Source organism: Salminus brasiliensis, chromosome 4, assembly GCF_030463535.1.
Source record: "Salminus brasiliensis chromosome 4, fSalBra1.hap2, whole genome shotgun sequence".
Taxonomy (NCBI): domain Eukaryota; kingdom Metazoa; phylum Chordata; class Actinopteri; order Characiformes; family Bryconidae; genus Salminus; species Salminus brasiliensis.
Window position 1 is genome coordinate 44,876,004 of NC_132881.1, and position 27,965 is coordinate 44,903,968.

General features: G+C 41.7%; 1 protein-coding gene across 1 annotated transcript; it reads left to right on the forward strand.

Moving 5' to 3' along the window:
- Nucleotides 1-457: 457 nt before the first annotated feature.
- ednraa (endothelin receptor type Aa) lies at nt 458-27,681 on the forward strand. Its single transcript, XM_072678552.1, has 8 exons — nt 458-772; nt 2,814-3,328; nt 8,974-9,101; nt 18,253-18,451; nt 20,310-20,462; nt 21,499-21,632; nt 22,564-22,672; nt 23,469-27,681. Exons 2-8 carry the CDS (start codon nt 2,882-2,884, stop codon nt 23,601-23,603), a joined length of 1,305 nt encoding a protein of 434 aa, XP_072534653.1. The 5' UTR covers nt 458-772; nt 2,814-2,881; the 3' UTR covers nt 23,604-27,681.
- Nucleotides 27,682-27,965: the final 284 nt, after the last annotated feature.

Here is a 27,965-nt window from a genome sequence, read left to right on the forward strand (position 1 = left end):
AGTTGGGAGGACACCAGGACTGGCCCTGAAGAAGCATGGTTTAGGAAAACCATTTAAACTGGTGTTGAACTGGTTTAACATCTATAGTAAAGGTTCTTAGGGGGAACCAGCCGTGTTTATTTTATTATTCTATGGGATTATATAAGGAACCCTTATGGTAGGAGAGTGAAGTTAAGGCCACAAATGGGCCTGAAGGGATTAAGAGGGAAAACAGAGAGAAAGAGAGAGAGAGAGAGAGAGAGAAAGAGAGAGAGAGAGTTGGGAGTCTTGCCCCGTCCTGTAAAAACCATACACACTATATACCATGCACACACACACCGCAAATCTCCAATGATCCTCATCAGCAGCAGACAGGCGAGGCGGGCTGTGAACTACTGCTGTTTCCTCCGGGGCCCCCCTCCCGGCTGGGGTGGGGTGTGTGTATGTGTGTGTGTGTGAGGGGGGGGTGGAGAAATGCAATCCCACCCAGTCAAAGTGCTCTCTCAGACATGCACACACACACATACACACTTACACACACACATTCTGACACACAGAGCAACTCTCCACAGGAAAAGCTGGAGACAGAATGCAGAGCAGCACCTCACAGCAGCCTCTGCGTTCAGCGGCACCCCAAAAGGGATCCTCCTCTACTTTGATAGTTGCTTAATTACTCATATGATGCCACACAGATGTCTGGGGGGGCTCCAGCCGAAAGTTTGCCCCGCTCACTCGCTCGCTGACTGACTGACTGAGTGACAGGATCCAAGGGAAGGCAGACATTTAAGGAGCGGTAGGTGAAAAACCAGGAGCCATTCATAATTCATCAGCGGAGCAGTTTACGGGCTGTCACGGATCCCTGTAGTGCGGGGCTGATGCTAAACTGTGATGCTACTTGAAGGGCTGTCTGCTAAATAGTTCTTTGTGTACCAGGTGGCGGCAGGGACTTTGAACAGGAAATGCATCTCGCCTCTGAAGTGTTCCTCTGCTGTCACCATTATGAAAAGAGGCTGGAAAGTAGTGAGAAGGCTACGGGACTTGATTAACTTTTACTTTTAGTGAACGTTTGGGTTGCTTTTCTAGTCTGATTAATCACAAATGTGATTTCTGCATGTTCTGATGGTCGCTCCTTGTATTAGAACTGTATATTTGTGATTGTGAAATCTGTGTGTTCATAAACTGCAGCATGAAGAAGTTATTATTTTTGTTCTTAAAGAGAAAAGAAACAAAAGCTGTGTCTGAAAGTTTCAGATAAAGCCAGAATAAGGTTAAAGTGTTTTTAAAAAGGTACAAATTAGTTGCCATTCTTAATTGTTTTATGTGTGACATTGTTTTACACAACGCATATCTTCATTTTTTATATTTGAACTGTATATTAACTACAACTTTTAAGTAAATTAAAGTAAAAAAGTGTCAAATCCTAAGTCATATGCTAGACGATTGTTTTAGAAATAGTAAAAAAATATGTTTTAAAGTTCAGGGGTTAAAAGAAATTATAATTCTTAAGTTTCTTAATTCAGGTTTTAATTTATTTATTTTATTTTTAAAATATAAAAGATAAAAGATAAAAATGCTAAAATAAAAGTTTATGCTAGAAAGTTCTAGGTTCTAGATTTCAGAAAACATAAATTACTTGAGTAGATCAGTTTATTTTTGAACATGTTAAAGTTTTTTTTAAAAGCCTTTCAAGAATATTTTACTTTTTACAGATATAATTTTCAACTTTTTAAACCTGAACTTTAAAAAACGTATTTTTTCTACTTAAGAATTTATTACTAATGTGTACACTTAACTTGAAATAAACAAGTCAATTTAAATGGTTTAAACTTTACTTTTAAACAATTAAAATTTTACACATTTAGAATGTCTCAAGAACAATTTCAACAACTTCTTTGTTTGGATGTTTTGGACCAGCGTTACATGGCCAAATCTAGAACCTTCCAGAAATAATGGTTGTAGGACAATTCCAGTAGTTAAAATGACTTACATCAATTATAATAATTCTGGAAATAAGTTAAATAACGCCATAAAAGTCTTCCAACAATCTAAATTTGACTAAAATTCCTCAAAGATATTTCACGCTGTGCGTCTGTGGATTCACTCTTATGAGCTTTGCGACGTAGATTGACGTTGACAAAAGATTTAGTTGTTTTTGTCTTGCGTCCTTAAGTGCTATCAGTCATTTGAGTACTTTGTGATTGATCTGCCGTGTCTGGATTCACAAACACTCTCACCCACACAAACCCCTCCATTGTGCAAGAGTCCAAAAATCTTGCCCCTTTCATATTGAAGTGGCCCTTTGTTTGGTAAGTCTGCCAGTCTGAATCTCAAATCAGAACCAGAGGGGGAATGTGGAAATGTGTGTTGAAGGAGGAAATCGCATCCGTGAAAGTAATACAGGAGGCACGTCTTCGGAAATGGGCGAAAAAACAGGGAAAAAAGGGAAAACAAAGAAGGAAAAGGATAAAAACAACTGGATAGGCCTGGCACGACGCTTTGTGCCATTAGCACCATGCCAGAGCTGATGGGTACTTGCTGGGGATGATGGGAGAGGCGACGTCTCGTCCCGTAGCGTAACAGTAACTCATGCTGGCACACTCCATCTGTGCTCCTTCACTAAATCCCTTTTGAAGTTGCAAGGAAGTTGCACTGATCTGTTGTTGTACTTTTAAGCAATTCTCTTTGATTTTGTGACATTCCGAGAGCCTTCCACGGCAGCGGCAGCGCTAGTCTTCGTGCGCATTGTTCCAGCAAGAGAAAGAGTCAAATTGTGCTAATAAAAAGTGAGATTTGCTCTAAATGAAGTCTTCTTCTGTGTCTCCTCTGTCCCTCAGCCCTGCCATCGACGTAATTGGACTCTCATCACCTTATCTGAGAGTAGGAGAGTGGAATCTGTTCAGCAATGGTCCCTACGACACTACGCGTGTTGTTGCTAATGGCTGTCGTGGCCGTCGGTGGAATGGCTCAGATAAACAGCACAGAGGAGCTTCCTGGCTCTCCCTGGCCTTTCCTCACCACCACTCAACCCCTGGAGGCTCACAGCCAGCCAGGGAAAGTTTCTGGCACACAGCTCACACTCAAAGAGGCAGGTAACGGCACAAGGGGTCCTCCGGTCAAGATGCCCCCTCCGCCCTGTAAGCAGTCGCCCTCCATTAAAAGCTCTTTCAAGATCATCAACACCATCTTTTTCTGCATTGTGTTCGTGGTGGGCATGTTCGGCAATTCCACCCTGCTGAGGATTATCTACAAGCACAAGTGCATGTGGAACGGGCCTAACGCCCTTATTGCCAGCCTGGCCCTGGGCGACCTCATCTACATCACCATTGCTGTCCCCATCAACCTGTACAAGGTAGGAGCCTAGAACTTAACCATCCACCATCCATGACCATATTTACACCTGGTCACTTGGTTCACACTGGACTTGTATCTGGACTGTATCTGTTTACACAATGGGTAGTCAAACGGGTCTCCAGGTTACTCAGACTGAAATACGATTGCTACATGGGACAGAATATGCAAATTTGCTGGCTAGAGTTGTACTGGGAGGAGTTTTGGTTGTGGAATGTGTCTTGGAGAGGGGGGTGTGTTTACACTGCTATAACGTGGCTCAAATGCATCACAGGCCACCTCCTGAAGTGGATTTTGAGTAATTGAGTGTTGGGTGAGTTCACACTTGCATTTTAATGTGGCTTGGCCTTATCCAGATATTATCCTGAAACTCAAGACGCATGAAGTGACCAGGTGTAAACAGGGCCAACACGTTCCACACAAAATAAAAACCCATAGAAGAACCTCTGGCCTTTGGTTTACCTTCCAGTGGATTCTAGATATTCATTTTTGTGGGAGTGTAAGAACCTCCCTAAAGTTTAAAGAATCGTTACACTGTTAAATTGTTAAGAAGAACCCATACATTAGTATAGAACCCTTGATTCGTATAGCAGGTCTTTAAACCTCTCAAGGGTTCTTTAGGGAAGCAAAAGTGCTTCTCCTGCACTCTAGCAAAAAGGCTGATGCTTAAAAGGGTTCAGTGACTTGCAACAACAGTGGGTGTGTTTACATGCACCTTAATAATCCCATCATAATCCAATTGGACTTAAGCAGTTTTTGATTATTCAAGCGATCATCAAAACAGCATACTCCGATTTCTTAGATCAGAGTTCCTGACACATGTAAATTCGTATTTCTTCCCCATTATCTGATTACTCAAGTGCATGTAGACTTTTTATGTAAACACACCTTTTGTGCCGAAAAAGTTCTTCAAAAGATCGACATTAAGATGAAGTTTAAGAGGTTTTCCTTGTATTTGAAAAAAAAAAAAAAAACTGGATATTTGAGCCACCGGTCTTCTAGAACCATTGCCTTTACCAAAGAACCCTTGAAGAACCTTCTTTTTCAAGAGTGTATGGCATCACTTAAGGCTTAGAGCCCTTCAACAGCTGTTTTATTGACAGGCAAGATCCTTTTCTCATCAATTACTGTGGTCTTCTGTGGTCTGTCAGGTTGTTTGCTATTGCCAAGTCCATTAGTGCCTTCTGGCTTATCTTCTGTGTACCAAACATTTGATTTTGACACACCCAGTGTTCTGTCTCTGATTTATTCCCATGGAATCTCTTGGCACGAGTGGCTTTTTGGTCCTTAAGCTGAAAGCTGAAAGAATGGATGGCCCCCAGATGCAGGTGCTGCATCTAAAAATACCTCTGGACTCTTATAATCTACTTCGCTTGTTCACTGTTTGTTCCCATCTGCAGGTTTAGAACTGCTCCAATCACATGATGTCCACAGCTTTGGAGGCTTTTGACAGTGAAGCTCTGAGCCCTTGCTCTGAGCACTTGCTGAGCAGCAGTTAGACCGTAGGGCCGGCCTAGAGCTTTAGAGAAGTTACACTACATAAAACCTAGTTCTGAGTAGTTATTTCCCTTCTTTCTCAGACTCATATATGTGTATTTTTCTCAGTTTTATATATATGTGATTGTGAAATCTGTGTCTTCATAAACTGCAGCATGAAGAATTTTTTTATTTTTGTCCCTAAAGAGAAAAGAGACAGAAGCTGAGAGAGATAAAAGTGTCTGAAAGTTTCAGATAAAGTCAGAATATGGTTAAAATGTTTTTAAAAAGGTACAAATCAGGTGCCATTCTTACTTGTTTTATGTGTGACATTGTTTTACACAACATATATCTTCCTTTTTTTATATTTGAACTGTATATTAACTACAACTTTTAAGTAAATTAAAGTTAAAAAGTGTCAAATCCTAAGTCATATGCTAGACAATTGTTTTAGAAGTAGTGAAGAGCTGAGAAGTTACACTACATAAAAACCTAGTTCTGAGTAGACTCAGAAATATACACGGCTCCACAACTTTAGAGTGGAGTGACTGTCAAACTGCCTGAAGATCATAAGTTCAAATCCCATCCACACTACAATCCTCCATGAGCAGAGTGAGTCTGTGACTAGGAAGGCCTTCATCCAAGTGATAGGTGGAGTTCTAACCTGCAGATGGGAATAAACAGTAAACTGATTGAGGGGGAGGAGCCACAGACTAAACGTCTAAGACCATATTCAATCAGTTTTAGCTGCAGCTCATTTCAGCTAATGGTTTGAAGTCTCAACTTAGATGCAGAAGTTCAAAATGTGAGTTAGGGAGAACTTTAGGCTAAACTAAGTTGAGTTAACTCAAAAAACCCCTTTGTAATCAGTTACTGTATTATTTTAAGTGACAGAAATTTAGAGAGTGTAGTGTGGAAGGACTGGAAGTGATTATAAACAGTTACTTGGATTCTGTCTCCCAGTACACTGTGGTACAGTCACAGAGTGTGTAGTGATGAAGGCAGCATGGATAGGGCCAGCTAAAATAAACACAGAGAGCACTGGCCTTACACGGTCTGGTGTGTTATCACTCGTTTGATAAGAGCAGTGTTATCTTCACTGGTCCTTTAGGGAAGCATTCAGCAACATCCACTAAGCAAAGCTCTAAAACCTGCACCAAACAAGTTGTCTGAACTTACTCTAAACCAAGGACTCAAAGGTCATTTCTTCTAGGTGGAGATCAATTAACATGCCTCGTGAGACCTTTCTTGATGGATATAAGAGGACAGAAGCTGATAGCTGTGTTGTATTTGTGTTGTTCATTCCCATGTTTCACATTACTGACAGTCAGGCTACAGCCGTTTTCCACTGGACAGAGCGAAAATGACCTAAACAATGCCCTCCATAATTCACATGCCTGCAAATATCTCCAGAACAAGGGGCAGAACCTTCAGGCCAATGGTGTAGAATGATGAGGCCCAGTTCTTCCTTTACCACAAGGTGAACGACTTGTTTAGTTGCCATGCAGACCCTCTCATTACGTTACGAGACACCCCATTCAGATTTCAGGCAGTGATCTCTTGTTTCATGAGTGCTAACAGCTCCCCCTTGTGGAGAAGCTTCAGCCTGCTAAAAATGAGTGAATGAGGAGGTCAGTGAGTTAAAGCAACGCTGTGTAGCATTTTTACTCCAAAATAGCAGCTTTAAAATCACAGGATAATGTTTGTGAGAACTGCATTGCCCTTCGTAACCCTGCATAATGCCGCATAACCTGAGTCATATTTGTGTAAAGTCCTGTAACATTACTCTCCCCTTTCCCTTTCTGAGCAGTTCTCGATCTCTCAGCTCATCTAGAAAAATGTTTTCTTTAGTGGTGGCTCAAATTTCACTTTCTGACTGTAGGGGGAGCCCAGGAGTAAGACATGCCGGTTTTCCATAGTGTTGTTTTAATTAGATAGATTAGTTAGTTAGCAGACATCAGTAGGAACTACTTCCATTAAATGATCTGCAGCTGAAACTGATTAAATACTAATATGTTTAGTCTGTGGCTCCTCCCTTTCAATCCGTTTATTTCCATCTGCAGGTTAGAGCTCCCCCTATCACCCAGAGAGAGGCCTTCTTATTGTTAATCACATAAAGGACTGTAGTGTTGATGGCATTTGAACTTTTGATCTCCTGAGTCTCTTGACAGTCGCTCCACTCTAGAGCTGTGAAGCTGTGTACATTTCTGTGTCTGAGAAAGAAAGGAAAAGGTAAATTTACTGGGTTTGTATGTAGTGTAACTTTACAGCTCTGACCGGCCCTACGGTCTAACTGCTGCTCAGCAAGTGTAAGGGAACATCAGATGAAATCCCAGCAAGGGCTCAGAGCTTTACTGTCAAAACCCTCCCAGTCTGCAGAAGTCATGTGATAGAGGGAGCTGTAATCTGCAGATAGGAATAAACAGTAAACAGATTGAGGGGGCGGAGCCACAGACTAAACATCTTACACAGTATTTAATCAGTTTCAGCTGCAGCTCATTTACTGATGGTTTTTAGGCTCAAACGGTGATGAGCTGAGATCAAACTGAGATACTGAAGTATAAAAATGTGAGTTAAGAGAACTTTAGACTGGACTAAGTTGAACATTTTTTTATTTAATTTAACTTAAATGTTTTTTAACTATCAGTCAAGAGTTTCTTTTTTATTTATTCAATTTAATTTAATTCTCATTTTATTTTAGATAAGGAGGTCATCATGAAAAGACTTTAACAACATAAAAGAAGCTGGATGTATCAAAAAGTCTCTACTGCAGCTCTACAGAAGTTACTAAGTACTTTTGATGTCAGGCTCCTCTACACACATCTGGAAGTCCATTAAGTGCTTTATACGAAAATGACCTCTAAATATTTGTAGCCTTTTGTTAAAATAAGACAAAATTACTTTCTTGTGGTCAGAAAACCTCAGTGGTGAGTGGTGAGGGTGACCAATTTTATCCTTAATGTTAACAATGACTCAATAGTCTGTCATACTCAATCACAAACACACACACACACACACACACACACACACACACACACACATAAAGTGTTTCCCTGTTGTGGCACTCCCTTCTGTGCTGAACAGCAGAGCTGTGTATAAACACAGGCAGTCAGGATGCACCCGTGAAGAGTTACCTCCCCAAACTACAGCACAATTCCTCTGTTCCTATTTAAAAATAGCCAGTTCCTAATCACACAGTGCTGCCAAGGCCAGCAGGCCAGCAGGCCAGCACACCACAGGAAGGTTAGGCATGTGATGCAGATCCAGCGCCTGGCTTTTACTCTTTTACAAACACCTAATGGCATCAACTGTGATAAATCAGGGGAGGGAACCTGGAAGGGATGAGACCATTTACATTAGGACTCCTGTATCATTTTCTAGCTTTCAACAGATTTCTGAAATGTAGATGATGATGAGCTTGAGCTTTGATGTAGATGTTGCGTTTGCATGCTAATATTAATTTAGTAGTAAATTAAATATTACCATTTCCTAAGTCATGCATGTTATCACACACTCGCCTCAGTTGCTACAGCTGTCGTAGAATACATTTATCAAATATTTTAAGTGAGACTGGCTTTGATTGGGGTGTAAAATGCTCAGATGCTGTCTTACAAGCCTATTTACCACCCTGTTATTTTACCTGAGAATGAAACACACTGACTTTCCTTTTACAGTAGCTTGTGAAATTATTAAAAATGATAAGCTCTGCTTGTATTGGCTGGTTTACAGAACCCACACATTATAGCCTAGTTTTAACACTGTACCAAAAACACCTGTAATTATTCCTGAGTCTTGCCAGATAGTGCTGCTGTCCTCTCATTGTGTCCTCTCAGTGCGATGCGCTGTTAGGAAGCTGAGGAGATTGTAGCTGGTTAGCTTCTAGCCTTGCCCCCACTTGGGTTTGGCTTCCCTGGATTTGGCTTCACCATACCTTACCTTACCATCAATTCTTTCCCTCCTGATGTGTGTTTAGCTCCAGCTGGTTTGATGGAGAAAAGAAATGGTAAAAGCCACTTGGCTAGTGTTAGTTTTTGGCCTAGCATGGACAGCTCCCATTCTGAGGACACTGGCACCGGAAAAGCTGCACTCCTGAGGCCTGGGTCATGTAGCAACTCGTAGTCCCATAACTCGCTTCATTGCTTTACAGTTGTGGTTCTGTTTTCTTTGCAGCTCATTACTGGATATTTCCCACTGGCCGGATATGCTATTGGCCCATACCTGTGCAAGCTGGTGCCCTTCCTGCAGAAAGCATCCGTAGGCATCACAGGGCTGAACCTGTGTGCACTCAGTGTGGACAGGTGAGTCACAGTCTGATTGTTTTGTAGTTTGACTGATGATATGATTAAATTCAATGTTTTATCTCACTAAACTAGCACATTTAAATATACTCTATATGGACAAAAGTATTGGGACACCTACTGCACCTACTGCTTTTGTTGGAGCAACTGTCTCTACTGTCCAGGGAAGAAGGCTTTCTACTAGATTTTGGGAATTTTGAAGGAGCATTTTTGTGAGGATTTGATTGTATTCGGCAACAAAAGCATTAGTGGGGTCAGACAGGGTGTTAGATGATAGTGTTAGATGAGCACCACCAATCATTCCAGAGAACACAGTTCTACAGCTCAGTGCTGGGGGGTTTTATACCCCTCCAGCCCACACCTGGCATTAGACAGCAAAGGCATTCATGTTTATCCACTCTAGAGAGTCCTATTCTATTGGTAATACTTGGTAATCTACAGGGACTAGACAAGCTGTGTGTGTGTGTGTGTGTGTACCACTGAATGTAGTAGTAGTTTTTAGAAGGGGTGTCCACAAACATTTGGACATGTTGTGTGGTTTGTATTTACTAGAATACAAATGTGTTAGAGATGTGTACCCACATACAGAGCCTTATGCTGTTGAGGAGTCCACTGCTTTAACACTGCCCATTACTGATTCCTCTGTAGACTGGGGAACATATAAGCCTATAGAGGACAGTGTTTCTCCAGGATGGACAAAGTACTGTCCTCCATCTCTAGTCCTCTAGTTCTCCCGGCATTAAATATTAAACACAGCAAAATATATATGGAGGATCCTCGTCCTGATCAGGATATGGTTCCCAAATTGGCCCGAAAACCCTGACACACTAAGTGCCAAGCTCATATTTCAGACTTAGGGTAAAGTTTCATGAGCTGTCGTTTATTATTTTACCTCCTTCAGCTTAGCCCAATGAACTTTCCCTTCTACGACCTTTAACCTTGAGGTCAAGCCGAGGTGACGGAGTAGGTTTTGGGGATGGGGTTACTATTGGGGTCAGACTCGGGGCAAGACAGGGAAGTTAGGGGGGTATTAATGGTTGTAGGCAGGGGTTTATATTACATTCAGTTAGTCTTTAACACTAAATAGAGCCTCAGAAGCCTACGACTACAGTACTCCCCACTCCACTCACTTCATACAGCCTGAGCTTACGTGAACTCTAGCGCCCACTTTCTCACTTACCCCTGCTGTCTACCTCAAATCAGGACCATATGGAGTTCAGTGAGCTGAAGGTTGTTTTCTCAACCCAACCAATTGGAAATGCCTGCCCCCTGACTTCATATATTTTCACTGTGAGCTGAACGTATTTATATGGAAGTGCTGTAAAGGAATCCTGTGCATTAAGCTACTGTCTTTTAGTTGGGTTTAAGCACAGCAGAGCTTTAAATGTTAGAAACCCAGCCATTCTGAGCTGAATTAGAACATATACGTTCCTCCGAATCTGCTTACGTAAGCCCTTTTCTGGCCATTATTCCTACTGTTTAATCTTCTTTTCTTAATGAATAAGATGGCATCTCACTGATGTTGCTGTATTTATCTGATGTGTAATTAATGTGATCTAAGAAAGCCTGTAATTTCCAGAGTTTTAAGTTGTTAGAGACAGAAACTCTGATTATAAATAGGAATATAAGTTACATAGCTCTTGTGCATGCATTGCTACATATGTACATATGGGGCAGTGGTGGCACATTGGTTAGAGCACCTGGCTATTGATGGCAAGCTTCCACTGTTGGGCCCTTGAGCAAGGCCCTGAACCTTCTCTGCTCCCTGGTCGCTCCAGGCATGTGTGTTCACTTTATTGCTGTGTGTATTTGCTCACTAGTGTGTGTGTGTGCGTTTACTGCATGGATGGGTTAAAGGCGGAGGCCATAATACATCTGTGCCCAACACAGCTGGTGAAGGTGGTTGTCCTAGTCTTTTGTCAAAGGAAAGATTTATTTTCTGGAGAATTTTTGCAGCATATCTTGTCCTACAGTTCGATATGGACACCGTCTGATTGGGTGATTCGGGCTTGTAAGCAGCTTTTTTCTAATGCATGATTTTCGCATAGCAACAGATTTTTGCAAAAAAAAGTCTACAAGCGTTTTGGCACACTCCAAATACTTAAGTAACACCCAACCAACCATGGGGTACCACAGCGACCACTTATAAACCACATTGCCTAGTATCCGCCTTACAACAACATAGCAGCCACAAACACCATAGCAAACGCCTGAAATACCATTGCAGTCACCCATCAACCACCTAGTAGAAACAACATAGTAACACCCAACCAACCACATGGGGTACCACAGCGACCACTTGACAACCACCTGAGACATCCTAGGAACAATCTGGGAGACCCTAGGAACTGCCTAGCATCTACCTAACAGCACCATAGCAAATGCCTGAAATACCATTGCAGTCACCCATCAACCACCTAGTAGAAACAACATAGTAACACCCAACCAACCACATGGGGTACCACAGCGACCACTTGACAACCACCTGAGACATCATAGGAACAATCTGGGATACCCTAGCAACTGCCTAGCATCTACCTAACAACACTATAGCAAATGCCTGAAATACCATTGCAGTCATCCATCAACAACATAGCAGGAACAACATAGTTGCACCCAACCAACCACATGGGGTACCACAGCGACCACTTGACAACCAACCTGAGGCATCATAGGAACAATCTGGGATACCCTAGCAACTGCCTAGCATCTACCTAACAGCACCATAGCAAATGCCTGAAATACCATTGCAGTCACCCATCAACCACCTAGTAGAAACAACATAGTAACACCCAACCAACCACATGGGGTACCACAGCGACCACTTGACAACCACCTAAGACACCATAGCAACCATCTGGGTTACCAAAAGAACTAGCTAGCGATGGCCTTGTAAGAAATGGGAACCACTTTAGCTGAGCAACCATTCTTTGGGAAATAAAATAGATAAAACTGGACAGTCATCAAACATCTTACTGCGAGTAAACTGTGACAAACAACGCATAGGTTTAGGTTTAGGTTTAGGATTAGGATTAGGATTAAGTCTTTGTGTTTGATTTGGGGTGGGAATTTTCATCACTTCTGAGCTTTAAGTGATAAATAATGTCCTCCACTGTGATAATCGTGATGTCTAAGCCTCCATTCACAGCACCAATACAGTACAGTACCAGGATGACTCTGTCTGTACAGTGTGAAGTGTAAAAACCGCAGATAGCCTAATTTTCTGTCTGATTTCTTTAACAGCACAATGCCATTTCCCTACAGTGTCTCTGTAAGAGCAGTTCCCATGAAATGCTCCCTAGGAGAGATTAATGAAGTTGCTCAGTTGGGGTGGGGTTGTGGGGCGACAGGATGTGGCTCAGTCAGGCCTCCAGTTCAGTCAGAGCATTCTCACAAGTTTGTAAGGTCAGCTAAACAACCCCACCCCTGGGGGTTCAATCCCCCCATGTACAAGTCTGGAGGAACACTTTCACGTTAAAACCGCAATAGAAAATCAGCAGCGTTTTTTACCCTCAGCCTCAAATGAATTTAGATAGGAGAGAGGGAGGTTAAGGGGGTGTTGATGGGTTTAGACGTGCCGCTGGGGTTCATATTACATTCAGTTTAACACTAAATAGAGCCACAGAAGCCTACGACTACAGTAATCCACACTCTGTTCATTTCACACAGTCTGAGCTTACGTGAACTCTAGCGCCCACTTTCTCACTTACCCCTGCTGTCTACCTCAAATCAGGACCATATGGTGTTCAGTGAGCTGAAGGTTGTTTTCTCAACCCAACCAATTGGAAATGCCTGCCCCCTGACTTCATATATTTTCACTGTGAGCTGAACGTATTTATATGGAAGTGCTGTAAAGGAATCCTGTGCATTAAGCTACTGTCTTTTAGTTGAGTCTAAGCACAGCAGAGCTTTAAACGTTAGAAATCCAGCAATTCTGAGCTGAATTAGAACATATACGTTCCTCCGAATCTGCTTACGTAAGCCCTTTTCTGGCCATTATTCCTACTGTTTAATCTGCTTTTCTTAATGAATAAGACGGCATCTCACTGATGTTGCTGTATTTATCTGATGTGTAATTAATGTGATCTAGCAAAGCCTGAAATTTCCAGAGTTTTAAGTTGTTAAAGTCAGAAACTCTGATTATAAATAGGAATATAAGTTAACAACATTGTGCATGCGTCACTACATATGGGGCATATGACAGGGTTGTGGGTTCGATACCCAGGCTCAGCAAGCTGACACTGTTGGGCCCTTGAGCAAGGCCCTGGTCGCTCCAGGCATGTGTGCTCACTGTTTCGCTGTGTGCGTTTGCTCACTAGTGTGTATATGTGTGTTCTCACTGCACGCATGGGTTAAAGGCGGAGGCCAATTCCATTAGGGTCCAACACAAATGGTGAAGGTGGTCATCTTTGTCTTTTGGCTAAGGAAATGGTATTAACTGGACTGGTTTCACCTATCCTTTCTAAAATGTTGCTTTTCTTATGTTTAATATAATATTTAGTGATTAATGAAATGCTGGATATTGATGAGTTATATAGAACTGAAATCTAAAATAAGTGTTTCACTACTTTTATTACTGGAAAATAATTTTATGATTTTATCAAACATATCAGACGATTTTTGATTTTCTTAAAATTGATGAAATACAGAAATGTTATATTCTGGTAAATAAGTTGGTAAAAAAAAAAAGTGTATTACTCAGTAACTACAGGGGCTTCTGTACAAATGTGTAATAGCCCGCCGTTGGTCCATAGGCTGTTCAAGGGGTTAAAGCTTCCTCATACGCACACCTATATAAATAGTTTACCTATAGAACCATAAATGGCTTTTTTATGGCATCATAAATTTTAAAATTAAATTCTGTGTTATAAAGTATATATAAGACAACAATTACAGTATGTTGTTTATTTATTTTATTTATTTATCAGGGACAATGCACATTAATCAACATTCCAGTTTCCACCTCAGTGTTAAAGTGCCAGGGTTAGCTAATAAGTTAAATTCAGCTGTGGTCCCTTGGAAGCTGATTACAGACTAAAGGCCTTAATGTCATTAGCTCAGTAAGCACAACAACGCAAAAATAAATAAATAAACTGAATAAATAAAATAAAGTAAAGTTAGAGTAAAGTAAAATATAAAAATAAAATAAATACAATTAATAAATGAAATAAATTAAAATGGCATACAATTAATAAAGTGGGAAAATAAAAGAGATATAACATGAATAAATTAAATTAAATAAAATCCAATACTAAAAATAAAATAAATAATCTGAATAAATTAAATAAAATAAAGTAACATTTAATAACAACAATAAAATAAATAAAATGAAGGCCTAAAATTAAGTAAATTCAAGTACAATTTAATAATTAAAAATAAATGTAATAAATAAATGAAAAAATAAATAGTAACATTAAATATAATGAAGAAAATTTAGAAATAAAATAAAGTAAAACAAATAAAGTAAAAAAAAAAAAATACATACATACATAAATGCATAAATCATATAAAAGCAATTACAACAAATTTGGTTCACTTTAAGCCAGATTAAACACAGCAGAGATTTAAACCTTAGAAACCCAGCTATTCTGAGCTAAATTAGAACATATAACATATATGTTCTAATATATAGATTAGAACGTATATGTAATAAGTAAAGTAAAAGAAATACATAAATACATACATACATAAATCTTATAAAAGCAATGCCAGAGAGAAAAATAATCACTACAATTACACTGATTACATGATTGCAGATTTGGTTTGCTTTAAGTCACATTTCCATAGGGTTTTGAGGAAACTAGTGCTCTGTCTAAGTTTACCTGGTAAACTTCTCCACTAATAGCTCTGAGACTCTGAGAACTGAGAAGACTGTCTACCTAAACCTCTGCGTCTGTATTGTACAACACAATCCCCTCCCCTGGTGGTTGCTCTGGATGCCCTACCACTACCGCTACCACTACTACTATCCTTCTGTAGTATGAACAGACTGAGTGGAGGGGGTGGGGACAAGTCCATGCAAAACCTTACAAATAAGACAAGCATCTGTCAAACCATCCTAATTAAATAAATGAATTGTCTTTTTTTACTTTTTATGTGATGATAAATCCTTTGCTGTGTGTCTGTTTGCTATTGCTGCACATCCATTTAACCCCTTAATGGCGAAAAGCTTATCACATAGGCTGGTTTAAGGGGTTAATGTAATGTTAGTCAGACTCTGAACCAGACATTCACAGTCTGAAACACATCAGTTTTCAAAGGCTCAGGAGCGGAATAGGAAGTCAATGGTTCTGACTCTGTCCTGGTTTCTCAGAGTGAGCCAGCCAAGACTTCTGACACATGGGCGAGTGCTCGTTCTGTCTGGAAGGAAACACATGGACTGGCCTAACCTCATCAGCTACAGCACAGCTGCTTTTGGTTTGTTTTTTTCATCCAGCGCCGAGGAAATGTTGAGCATATCTCGTCTGATTCACGTCCCCGAGAAACACTAGTCTGGCTGCCTTGCTCCTTGCCTCTGGCTGGACTTGCTCCGGTGTTTTGGGTCATTGTCCTGTTGCATAACCCAACTTCTACGGAGCTTCAGCTGACATACAACTACTCTCATATTATCCTGTAGAATTTTTTTGATACACTTAAGAATTCATCCTCTCCTCAATGGTTGTAAGCTGGCCAGGTCCTGATGCATGATTCTGTGTCTGATCTCCGTCATGTTCGAGGCTAAAGTTGATGAGGCTAACCTCATCAGCTAAAGCACAGCTGCTTTTGGTTTGTTTTTTTCATCCAGCGCCGAGGAAATGTTGAGCATATCTCGTCTGATTCACGTCCCCGAGAAACACTAGTCTGGCTGCCTTTTCACCCGCCCTCCCCTCCTCGCCCCCCTCCCCTCGCCGTTTGGGCGTCTAAAAGGTAGATACAACACCAGTTAGTAAAATAGTAATGCCCCATTGTTGTTAAACAGGAATATTCAAATGGGTCATGAAAAATATATACTTCCCCATGAAATCTTGATGCAGCATTTTAGGGAAACATCCACTGGAGAGGAGTTATTAATGAAACAGACACGCAAACACGGGTTTGAGCGAAGGAAAAACATAAGCCGACTCCTAAACCAGCCAGTAAGCTGCTTTATCCAAACAATCAGAACGTGTGTGTGTGTGTGTGAGTGTGTGTGTTTGTGAGCGTCGCTGCGACAATAACATGCAAAACACTCTTTTCATTAAACTTAGATTAACCTTTTCTTCTGCGATGGCAGCCCTTGTTGATTTGAGTGTAAGTCAACATTTGAGAGACGCTGCAGCTGCACTGCTCTGATGGTGGTAGACGTTCTGCTGCCGTACAAGATCCCGATTCATTTAACCCCTTAAACAGCCTACGGACCGCCGGTGGGCCGAAATAAAGTGTTATTACAAACGTCTAGTCCCTGTAGTTACTGGGTAATACACTATAGTGTGTGATAAGTCTTGGAGAGGTAAGGGGTTGGACGTCCACTTACAGCATCATAGAGGAGCCCCTTTCTGGATCCATAAGGAACCAGCTTTTTAAAACGTCATCTTACAGAAGGGCCATTTAGGGCCCGATACGTTAGCCAGCCAATGTAGCTAGCATGCTACTTGTTAGCCAGCAGAGCTGGTCCGCCCCCTTGACTGTGTTAGCTATCATGCTACTAGTTAGCCATTCATCATCTTACCAAGTTTACAGAGGCTAGTGATGAATTAGCGCTTTTATTTAGCGATGTGAACACAGCGTCGCTACTGTTGAGCTCAGAGGGTAGATTAGACTTTATTTATGTTGAAATATGGATTAAATCTCATAACTAACTCTCATTCTCTTTACACACACACACATACACACTCTTAGCTCTTAGCTTAATTCAGCCCAGTGAAGTATTCCAAGTATTCCAAGTAAGTGATCTTCGTCATGTTCCAGGCTAAAATTCTCTAAACTACACTGAGATAATATACCAAAAAAAGCTAGATTCTTTTAGACAGTTTTTTTTTATTATTTGTATTATTTGTTCTCCCACCAACAAATTCAAGGACATGCTAACTAATCTGAATTAACCAATCTTAACTAATCTGACTTGGCTCCACTCCAAAAGGTGGGTTTTGTTTTTTATTAGCCATTCTGTTGTGGACATGCTCCTGTGTATTGGGTCATTGTCATGTTGCGTCACCCAACTTCTACAGAGCTTCAGCTGACATACAACTACTCTTACATTATCCTGTAGAATTTTTTGATACACTTGGGAATTCATCTTCCCCTCAATGGTTGTAAGCTGGCCAGGCCCTGATGCATGATTCTGTGTCTGATCTTCGAAGCTAGATTCTTTTAGACAGTTTATTAGGCACATTATTATTAAATATTATTATTATTATTATTTGTTATCCCACCAACAAATTCAAGGACTAATGCTAGCTAATCTGAATTAACCACAGAATATTGTTCTGATTAATGAGATCAAACTTTTAATTCTAGATTGACACCAATAATATATACAGTTCATTTCACTGAATTTACATGACATTCCTAACAGAAGAGTCACACATTTCTCATATGTTTATATCTGTAAAGGAATCAGTTGCAGTGATGTCTTTTTGCCAATTCTGGACCTCTCAGCTTGTCAACAATTGCACGTGCACATTTACATTTATGGCATTTAGCTGACGCTCTTATCCAGAGCGACTTACAAGGTTACTCGTATTACAGAGGTGGGCCAATGTAGTGTTATGAGTCTTGCCCAAGGACTCTTATTGGTATAGCGCTGCATGGTCACCCAGGCCGGGAACCGAACCCAAGTCTCCAACATGATGTGGTAGTTCAGTGGCTGGCAGCGGTGTCATCTGTTGCGCCACACCAACCACCATGTGTACAGCTGCCCATGAGGAAGGTGCTTAAGGCGTGATTTGTATTTATGACAGTGGTGTTAAAAAAAGTTAGTGCCCTGTAGGGGGAGCCCCATAATGCTGCTTAAACAGCCTGGCATCAAGAGGAAATTGTGCACATGTGGCTAAAAGACCATTTCAGGCCGTCGTACACAACCCAGACTCAGAGAGTGGTATTATCCTGTGTCTACTTCATACTGTGTGTGCTGTTCAGGGCTGTATTTGAATGTGTTCTCAGTGTCTGACGCTCCTTATCTCTGTCCCTGCAGGTACAGGGCTGTGGCCTCGTGGAGCCGTGTGCAGGGAGTGGGGATCCCGTTACTCACCGCTGTGGAAATCGTGGTCATTTGGGTGCTGTCCATCATCCTGGCTGTGCCGGAAGCTATAGTGTTCAACATGAAGTACTTCACCTACAACAACGTGCCTTACCACACCTGCATGCTTGTCCCCACGACCGACTTCATGCATGTAAGACTTACAGACTTGTGCAGTTTGCGTCAACTTACGAAAAAAGGCGTGACTTCCATAGAGAAATCTGATGTATGGCCATATATGCACATATTATATATCATATAAGGATGGTACCTATTTTTTAAAATGTGTGTATATTGTATATAGTGTACATTGTATATAATTTTTATAGAAAAGCAGGGACACTCTGGGTCTGCTGCACATGACGCCATTGGCACCATGCCCAATACCAAGTTTTGGCTAGAGGGGTATAAAGCCCCCCAGCATTGGGTTGTGGAACAGTGGAACTGCATTCTGTGGAGTGACGGAGCTCCATCCAATACCTTTGTCAGAACTAATTATCCCAATGATCTAATGCTCTCACAGCTGCAATGCAATCAAATTCTCACAGCAATGCCCCAACATCTAGCTTAACTAGATGCTATGACACCTCTGATTTTAGAAGAAACGTTGGACATCCAGCTTTTAGGCATCTAGTGTAGCTCCCTTCTAATTGTTCAAGACCCTCATACAGTAATTGCACTACATGTCCAAATGTTTGTGGACACCCCTTTTAATTAATGCATTCAGCTACTTAAAGTTGTACCCATTGACACTGGGTAGATGCACACATGCACACACAGCTTGTCAAGTCCCTGTGGAGAAGTAGTACTGCCAGTAGAATAGGACTCTCTGGAGCAGATCAACATGAACCTATTGGCACCATGCTGCTGCCTAATGCCAGGCGTGGGCAAGAGGGGTATTAAGCCCCCAAGCGGCATTGAGCTGTGGAGCAGTGGAAGAACTGTGTACTCTGAATTGATAGATAGTGCTCTATACAATATTTTCGGGATGAGTTGGGGATGTGGTGGGGTAGGACGATGATCCTGATCTCACTAACGCTTCTCTTTTCACTGCATGCAATCAAATCCTCACTGCAATGCTGCTCCAAAATCGCCTCCAAAAACGCCTTTTTCTTCTCTGGACAGTAGAGACAGTTTCTCCAACAAAAACAGGATTTTTCATCCTTGATTTTTGAAGAAACATTAAACAAGCAGGTGTCCCAATACCTTTGCCCATGTATTATATCTGTAATCAGAGGCTTTAATTAGCTGGTTAAAACTAAGGAATTTTAGTTGCACACAATGTTCTCTCCAGCCCTCTTTGAGCTCCTGAAAAAGGCAAAAACATCTTGTTTAGGAGAAAATTAGGAAGATGGAAGATGAAGACACAAAAGCCAAAGCGTGAAAGCTCACGGGAGTATCTGGAGCTGAGCTTCTTTGTTCTCAGGCCTGGAGCAGTTAATTGATAGCAGATTGACCACAAATCCGCAATTACAACAGCTATCTGGCCAAAGCGCAGCCATATGTGTGGATCAGGAACACACAGTCTTTTCTCCACCATAAATCTCAGCCATTACAGCCATTTACAGTCACAGCATTCGCGTTTTCACTGCACCGGACCTAAAGATTCCCATGCAGGCTATTTGAGCTGAGCTGCTCCAGTGGCTTTGTTTAGGGCCCTGATAATATGGAAGCAGTTGCCATGCAGTGTGGTGTACATTTATTCAGACCTCTTTTGTTGCTTTATCAGAATTCATATCTTTCCACAGGCAGGTTCAGTAATCTGTGCTTTAAATGAGCTTCGGGCCCGTCCTGCGTACAGTACTCATATAACTGCTTCCACATTGTATGGTGTATATTTTCTTCAGAGGAGTTGGAAACGACTGTGCTGTGGCGGTGTTATTATATTTTCTCTTACAATGTCTTAAAAAATACCATTTAAGACCAATCACAGCAGCTGAGTCTTCTGATTGATTGGTGTTTGGATGATATTTATGCACTGAAATCGGTCCTGTCTGTCTGTCTATCTGCAGCTGTACATTAAGTGGAAGGACTGGTGGCTTTTTGGCTTTTATTTCTGCATGCCGCTGGTCTGCACTGGCATTTTTTACACCCTCATGACCTTGGAGATGCTCACCCACCGCAAGGGAAGCATCCGGATCGCCCTAAGTGACCACCTCAAACAGGTAAAACACAACAACTATCATTTCAGCCATGTTTTTTTTTTCAGACTGTTGCCTCACATTGCCAACAAACTCTTGTCCACACTATATGTCCAAATATTTGTGGACACTCCTTCTAATGAAAGCATTCAGTGACTTTAAAGGTAAAGTAAAGGTGCACATATTTGTCACTGTACAGTGAAATGTGTCCTCCGCATTTAACCCATCTGTGGTAGTGAACACACACACACTTTTGAACTAGGGGCAGTGAATACACACACACACCCAGAATGGTGGGCAGCCAACTCCAGCGCCTGGGGAGCAGAGAGAGTAAAGGGCCTTGCTTAAGGGCCCAACAGAGCAGCTTGCAGAGCCCGGGAATCAAACCCACAACCCTGTTATCGATAGCCCGGCGCTCTAACCGCTGAGCCACCACTGCCCCAGTCACTGACACATGGCATGCCTAGTCCCTGAAAAGAAAGTATTGTCACTAGAGGGGTATAAAGCCCCCCAGCATTGATCTGTGGAGCAGTGGAGGAGCTGTGTTCTCTGGAATGATGGATGATCCAAAATGGAGCTCTATCCAAAATTTTAAATGGGATGAGTTGCAGAGCTGGGGAGGATGAGGTGGGGTGGTGATCATCATCATCCAACATCCTGATCTCACTAACGCTCTTGTGGCTGAATGCGATCAAATCCTCACAGCAATGCTCCTCCAAAATCTAGTAGAAAGCCTTTTTCCCTGGACAGTAGAGACAGTTACTCCAACAGAAGCAGGATAAATCTCTTGAAACCCCTTCTGAAAGATCTGGAAGCATTTTGAGTGGTTTGAGATGTTTTGGGCATGTGTTTACAGATATGAGATCGGTGACTGTCTAAATCTAGCGTATGTTAGCAACACTAGCCTAGCGTCTCCCACATGTCTTGTCTGTTCAACAGCATCTGTAGTGGTAAATCATGTCAATTCAATTTTTGACCAAACTATACACTTGAATAATTGCTAAAAAAAGATTCCCTTTTTAGGAAATGATGATGAAGTTTTGGGCTTTATGTTCTGCAGAGACAGGAAGTGGCCAAAGCAGTCTTTTCTCTGGTGGTGATCTTCGCTCTCTGCTGGTCTCCCTTGCACCTCAGCAGGCTCCTGAAGAAGCTGATATATAGAGACGGCGATGAAAATCGCTGTGATTTGCTGAAGTGAGTGGAAATCAGCTCTTTTATCCTTCATGAAATCAGATATTTTAATGTGAGTGACCTGGTGCAATTTAAAACATCAGCAACATAGACTTCAGATTTATTTATGTAGTGCTTTTCACAGAGTCCAAGCCTCTTTTAAGCAAGCCAAGGGCAACAAATGGCAAGGAAGAACTCCCTCATAACAAGACAAAGAAACCTTGAGAGCCAACAAGACTCAATTCTCCTCTGGTCACTGCTGGTTGGCTCAACAAATAACAGAAAAACAAGAATAACTTAGAAAGAAAAAGTGAGATAAGGAGGAGCTATGGCTGATGTGATAGCAGGCCATGAGTTATGAGAATGTCAGTGAGTGTAGGACACATGCTCAGAGTTAATGTGAAAGTCCATACTAGTGAAACACAGTTATGCAGCATCTAGAGTAATGTGAATGAATCAATGCTAGGATCAAGAGCAGGACAGCTTTGCAGCAGGCAACGGGGTCATGGAGGGCCGGGTTGGGTAGTACCTGGACAGAACAGTCATGATGGGGCATCTTTATAAATGGGAAAGAGAAAACAGAAAGGAAGTAAAAACAAAGGGGTTAGAAGGATTGTGACAAACAGTTGTGAGTTTACACAGCAGGAGAGGCTGAACCAAGGGGTAGGCAAGCAGCAGCACCCAACAATGAATGGACTTGTAGCCTGTAATAGAGGATTAACTAAAACCTTATGTGAAAAGGTACATTTATCTGGATTTCAACACTGAGAGTGTGTGAGTCCCAAACAATAACAGGAAGACACTTTGAGTAAATAAAATTATTTTAAAAATAAGTTGGTAATAAATTTAATTATTATACAATGTTTTAAAATGTGAAATATTTAGAGGATTTCACATGCTAATGTGTAGCTGTCCTAACTGCTAACGACTGATTACTGTTTTTTTTTTTTTTTAGCTTGCTATTGATTATGGATCACTTCGGACTGATGCTGGCCACTATAAACTCCTGCATCAACCCCATCATCCTGTACTTCGTCAGCAAGAGGTTCAAGAATTGCTTTGACGTGAGTTGCACCCTTCAGCTAGATGCTATCATGCTAAGGCTAACCTGCAGACACATGCTAAACATTATCCTTGCTCCCTCTGAATGGACCACTCCAACCTGAAAGCTGCTGATCTGAGACATTCCTATTGGGAAAAGTCGACCAGGGCTTGATTTATGAAGTCATTTTGGAACCAGGGTGGGTCACATGTCATGCATTGTGCCAGAAGAGCTCAGAGATAAACCATGCCTGATGCTGGATCTCGAATGTGCATCTAACCATCACATGCAAACAGTCAGATTCGAGTGAGCAAGCCTCACAGTGGAAAGCAGGCTAATGAGGACCTCATGTTATCAAGGCTATCTTAGTCCAAATGAAGGCAAAGGCCCATGGGGGACAACCTTCCACGTTCACCTGGAATCATGCAGAAAGCACGACAGAGGGCATGACATCAGTTTTTCCTATGAATAGGCATAATCAGTCTCACAGTCTAGTGTGTAGCAGGGGCTATACTGCAAGCAACCAAATACAGGCAGAAAACCTGACCACTGTCTAGCAATGTCCAAATGTTTGTGGACACCCCTTCTAAGAAATGCATCCAGTTGCACTCACTGCTTACACAGATGTGCATATAAATGCACACACACAGTAAAATGCCTAATGCCAGGAATGGGCTAGAGGGGTATAATGCCCCCCCCCCCCCCCCCAACATTCAGCTATCCCCTCAGTATGTGTTAGCTAATGCCTTTATCTGCCTTCTACTTCTACTCCTCTAATCTTACGGCTTTTGTATTTTTGGTTCTTCTAATCCTTCTAGTCTTGCCTGTGTTGTTGGCGGCGCTCCAAGAACCAAAGCACCAGCTTAAGTCCAATGAACGGCACGAGCATCCAGGGCAAGAACCAAGAGGCCAACAATCACACTGACCGCAGCCTGAGAAAAGACAGTAACTGATTTGTGCACGATCTGCACTGCGCACCGCAGCGCCTGTGGCCCGGAAGAACCACTGCGACTACAAAGCTCTGTTGACAGGATGAAAGCCGCCACCACCAACACCACCACCCAGTCCAGTTGCAAACCTTGATATGTGAACCTTGATGAACCTTGGGAAACTAGTGCTTTTCTGTGCTGGACACAGTATGAAAGAAGTTGCTTTTATATGTATATATATATATACGATATGATATATATATATATATACATACGTATATATATCAGCGTATATATATCGTTGATGTTGGAACTAAACATTGTATCTCCAGAAAAGTAACTTTACAGCACACACAAAATACCTTCTTAACTTTCAATGGAAGTCAATGTAACTGTAATCTGAGGGACATTTGGGCCATTTTTCTTGGTCCGTTTGCCTTAAAATTTCAATATGGTGTAAAGGGCATCTCAAATTATGAAGATACAAGGATTTATTTCCACAGAGACAAATTATAGCCTACATTGGGACTGATGTATTTAAAGTCGAGTTCTCAGAAGCTTCCGGAGCGATGTTTTGCCGTGAGAGAGGAGGCAGGGGTGGAGGCAAGGGGGCAGGATGCAGCTGAACGTCAGCTATAAATGAACCCCAGTCAGGGGCCTAGCATGTTTGGCCCACAAACACACAAACACTGGGACATGTGTGTGAGCCATGCACACACATTCTCAAGGGGCAGGAAACTGCAGGAAGGAAAGAGTTGTGTGGTGTGTGTCACTTTCTGAGTGTGTGAATTTGGACAAAGCCCCACAAAGACCCCCAACGCCCTGGTCCTTACTGATGCTGCTCAGGAGTGGTACTCCACACTTGCTCTCTAAATTTGGATCTACAACATCTGGATGGAGATGGAGTTTATTTCAGACCTTGGAGCTTGAGCCCATGCATTGAAAGCTATCCGGATCCCATCTGACTGTTGACAGAGTTGACATTTCATTTGTCATTGAGGTGGGCTGGAATCAAAGGACTAGGTTCTCTTGTTCGCAGCGCTGTGTTAGGAAGGTTTTCTGCATTTTTGTGCTGTATCCACCCAACTCAACCAACGTCCAGGTGCTTTCTCAGATCTAACAACCTGTGTGGAGTGGAGATAAAGCTCTCCAGTGGTAGAACTTTCCCTCCCGGCAGTAAAATGACCACAGAACGAGTGGGGTTTCAGGTGGATGTACGTTCTACCTGAATATTTGCATGGTGTGGAGTCATATCAGACACAGCTGGTCATTATTCCTAGAAAACCGAATAATTGAAGACGATTTTGAGACTATACTGTGTCCAGTCTTATGTGCAAAGTGCAGGTGTGGATGCAGGTTTTCATCCAAACAAGCTTTTGTGGATAAGATTTCTTACATTGGATGTCAAAAAATGTATATATATAATATAGTAATAATTATATTATATAATATTAGATATTATATATAAAGTAAGTAATAATTTCTTGCTATCAAACTAACATCAGGACATAACTCAAGATTCACCTTTCTAAAGCACAATGCTCTAGAAAGTCCAGACATCAGTATCAGTTCAGTACACTTGGTTGAGTGTAAAAGCTGTTTTTGAACCCGGGAGCAGTCCAGAGAACCAATCTCTGATTGTCTTGAAGTCAGTGGTCTGGGGTTTGCTTTAAGCATGCGTTAAAAATTACGTATTTTTTTCCCGGTGCCTCGTGTGGGGTTACGTGATTGGTTGATTTTGTCACATGACTTCTTGGACTTATTGCCTACATGGCTCCTTGATTGCAGAGGTTGCTGTATGGTAAAATGCTATGACTCCGGAAAGTGCTGGTCTTCTCTGCTTGAGTGTTTGTATACAAGGAAATTCTGAGTCGTTCGGAATTGCGCCATCGATCCACAGCTTGAATGTGTGTTCTTCTGTGTGACAGCAAACCCAAAAAATAATGAATAATAATAATAATAATAATAATAATAATAATAGTAATAATAATAATAATATAAAACATAATGAGCTCCTCCCCCAAAACAAGCCCAGAAACTGCCCTGGATGCGGACTTGTATTTAGGCCCTAGGAACTTTTTCACACCTGTCCGAATAGGTGAGGGGCTCATTATCACTGGTTTCTGCTTTCACATAGAAGAATCCCAAGTGGCTCCATTGCGCAAGTTTTTTTTCTCTCAAAATGATATGGCTAGGCTCATTCGTTTATCCAGTTTATCCATTATCCCACTCAAGCGGTGAAGAACAGCATTTTCTGAAGGCTTGCCATTTCACTGTGCAGGAACACCGGCAATCAGGTTAAGATTGGTCAGTGACAAAATGAACCAATCACGCAACCCCACACAAGGCCCAGGGAACAAAGAGCTTCCATCCCTGCAGCGGACCCCATCAGGAGGACCAGAGATTGGATCAAAACGCCTTAGTCCATGACCCTTTAGCTGGTTCACTGGTTTGCTTCCGACCACTGCATACACACGGAAACACCCCATAAGACCTAAGTCTAATGTTTTGGCGATGGCCGTCTACTCATCATAACTTGGTTCTTGCCAGAGTTGCTCAGATTCTTCGCCCCCTTGTTCCTGCTTCCATCACATCACAAACTGACTGTTCACTGGCTGCCTAATATGTAGATCCCAACCCTTGACAGGTGCCACTGTGACCAGGTCATCAATTTTAATTGCTTCACTCCTTGTCAGTGGTTTTAATGTTGTGGCTGATCAGTGTTTATCCAGATGAGACTTAAAATTCAGTGAAAAACTCATGAAAAAATTAACCAATCATGCAAGCCCATACAAGGCCCTGGGAGTCCAGAGTCCGCTAGAAGCAAATCCCAGACCATTGATTTCAGCAGGACCAGCTTTCACACTTGAGCAAACGTACCATAACAAACTCATGGAGCAAATGGACCTGGGTTCCAGAAAAAGCTCTGGTGTGTAAAGGTTCTTCACCTTCACTCACACATCTCTATTACAAACAGGGGTCTTTATGAAGCCAGAGGTGGTTCTTCCACTAACAGAAACACAGAATTGGAACGAAACAGAAACGAAATTGCCATTACTTTTATTACTTTTTCTCACTCAAAGATTGCAGATTTGCTTCCTTTGTTAAACCAAATAACAGCCTCACACACCGTCGCTGTAGTCAGTTCAATACACTGCAGCAAATCACTGTGGAAATGCACAGAAATGCAGAAAATCAGACCTCCTCACCACGCTGTTCATTAATGAACGAGTGTTGCCATTGAGTTTGGACATTGCTGTATTGTGTTCTGTATAAATAAGCTTGACTCCTGCCCAGATACTATGTTCCTATACTGCCTCACGTATTCCAGAAGCATTTACAACCTTCCTGTAAAGACATAACGCCAACGAAAAGGTGCTTTCTTGAACCTTGATTAGTCGTCCGCAGCAATATCCTTCTGTCCCACAGCTGGGTTTTCCTGAGCAGTTCGAAATACAGAGGCTAATGACTTCTGACCTTGTTTGAGTTTCAGAGTGAGCTCTAGGAGGCTGTCCAATCGCAACAAACACATGGTAATAATGCTGGGGGGAAAAAAAGAAGGGAAGGAGAACATTTCTAAGTTCAGCTTGAGGGCTTGGGAACGCAGGGGCCTCTCCCTTGACCCAAAAACAACCCAGCGGTCTAAATCTCTCCCTTCACCCGTTACACTGTGAATCCTCATTCTTAGACATTACTCATTGTGTATATATGACTGCCTTAATATGAACATTTGTAATCTTTCTATTGCATTTATGTTGGAGAATAAATATGTCACTTGTTATGGAAGTTATTGTTATTATTATTATTATTAAGTTTGTAGACAGTGTGAACCAGATTTTTCCATGAAAAAGTGTCTCTTCATATTGGCTGAATGCTGAGGCAGCTGGGATTAGAGTAGATTTCTGAGGTTTCATTTCACTACATGATTCAGAGAGGAATGTGTTGTGTTAAGGAATACAGTAGTGTTCATACAGCTGTTCTTCCTCCTTGCGTTTCAGTGAGGAAAGCACTCAGCGGCGTCTGAATACTTTTACTAAATTATAAGTAGACTTTTTTTCATTTGTGTAACTGAGTAAATAAACTGTATTCATAATCTGCTGAATCCAGATGTTCCTCACCTTGTTAGAGGTGCTCAAGTTCAGACCTGTAGAAGTCAATGAACACGTTTAGATTAGAGTCAGGGTAAGAGTTAGGTTTTGGGCTGAGGTTAAGGTTACAGCTAGGATTAGAGTCAGGGTAAGAGTTAGGTTTTGGGCTGAGGTTAAGGTTACAGCTAGGATTAGAGTCAGGGTAAGAGTTAGGTTTTGGGTTAAGGTTAAGGTTACAGCTAGAATTTAGAGTCAGGGTAAGAGTTAGGTTTTGGGCTGAGGTTAAGGTTACAGCTAG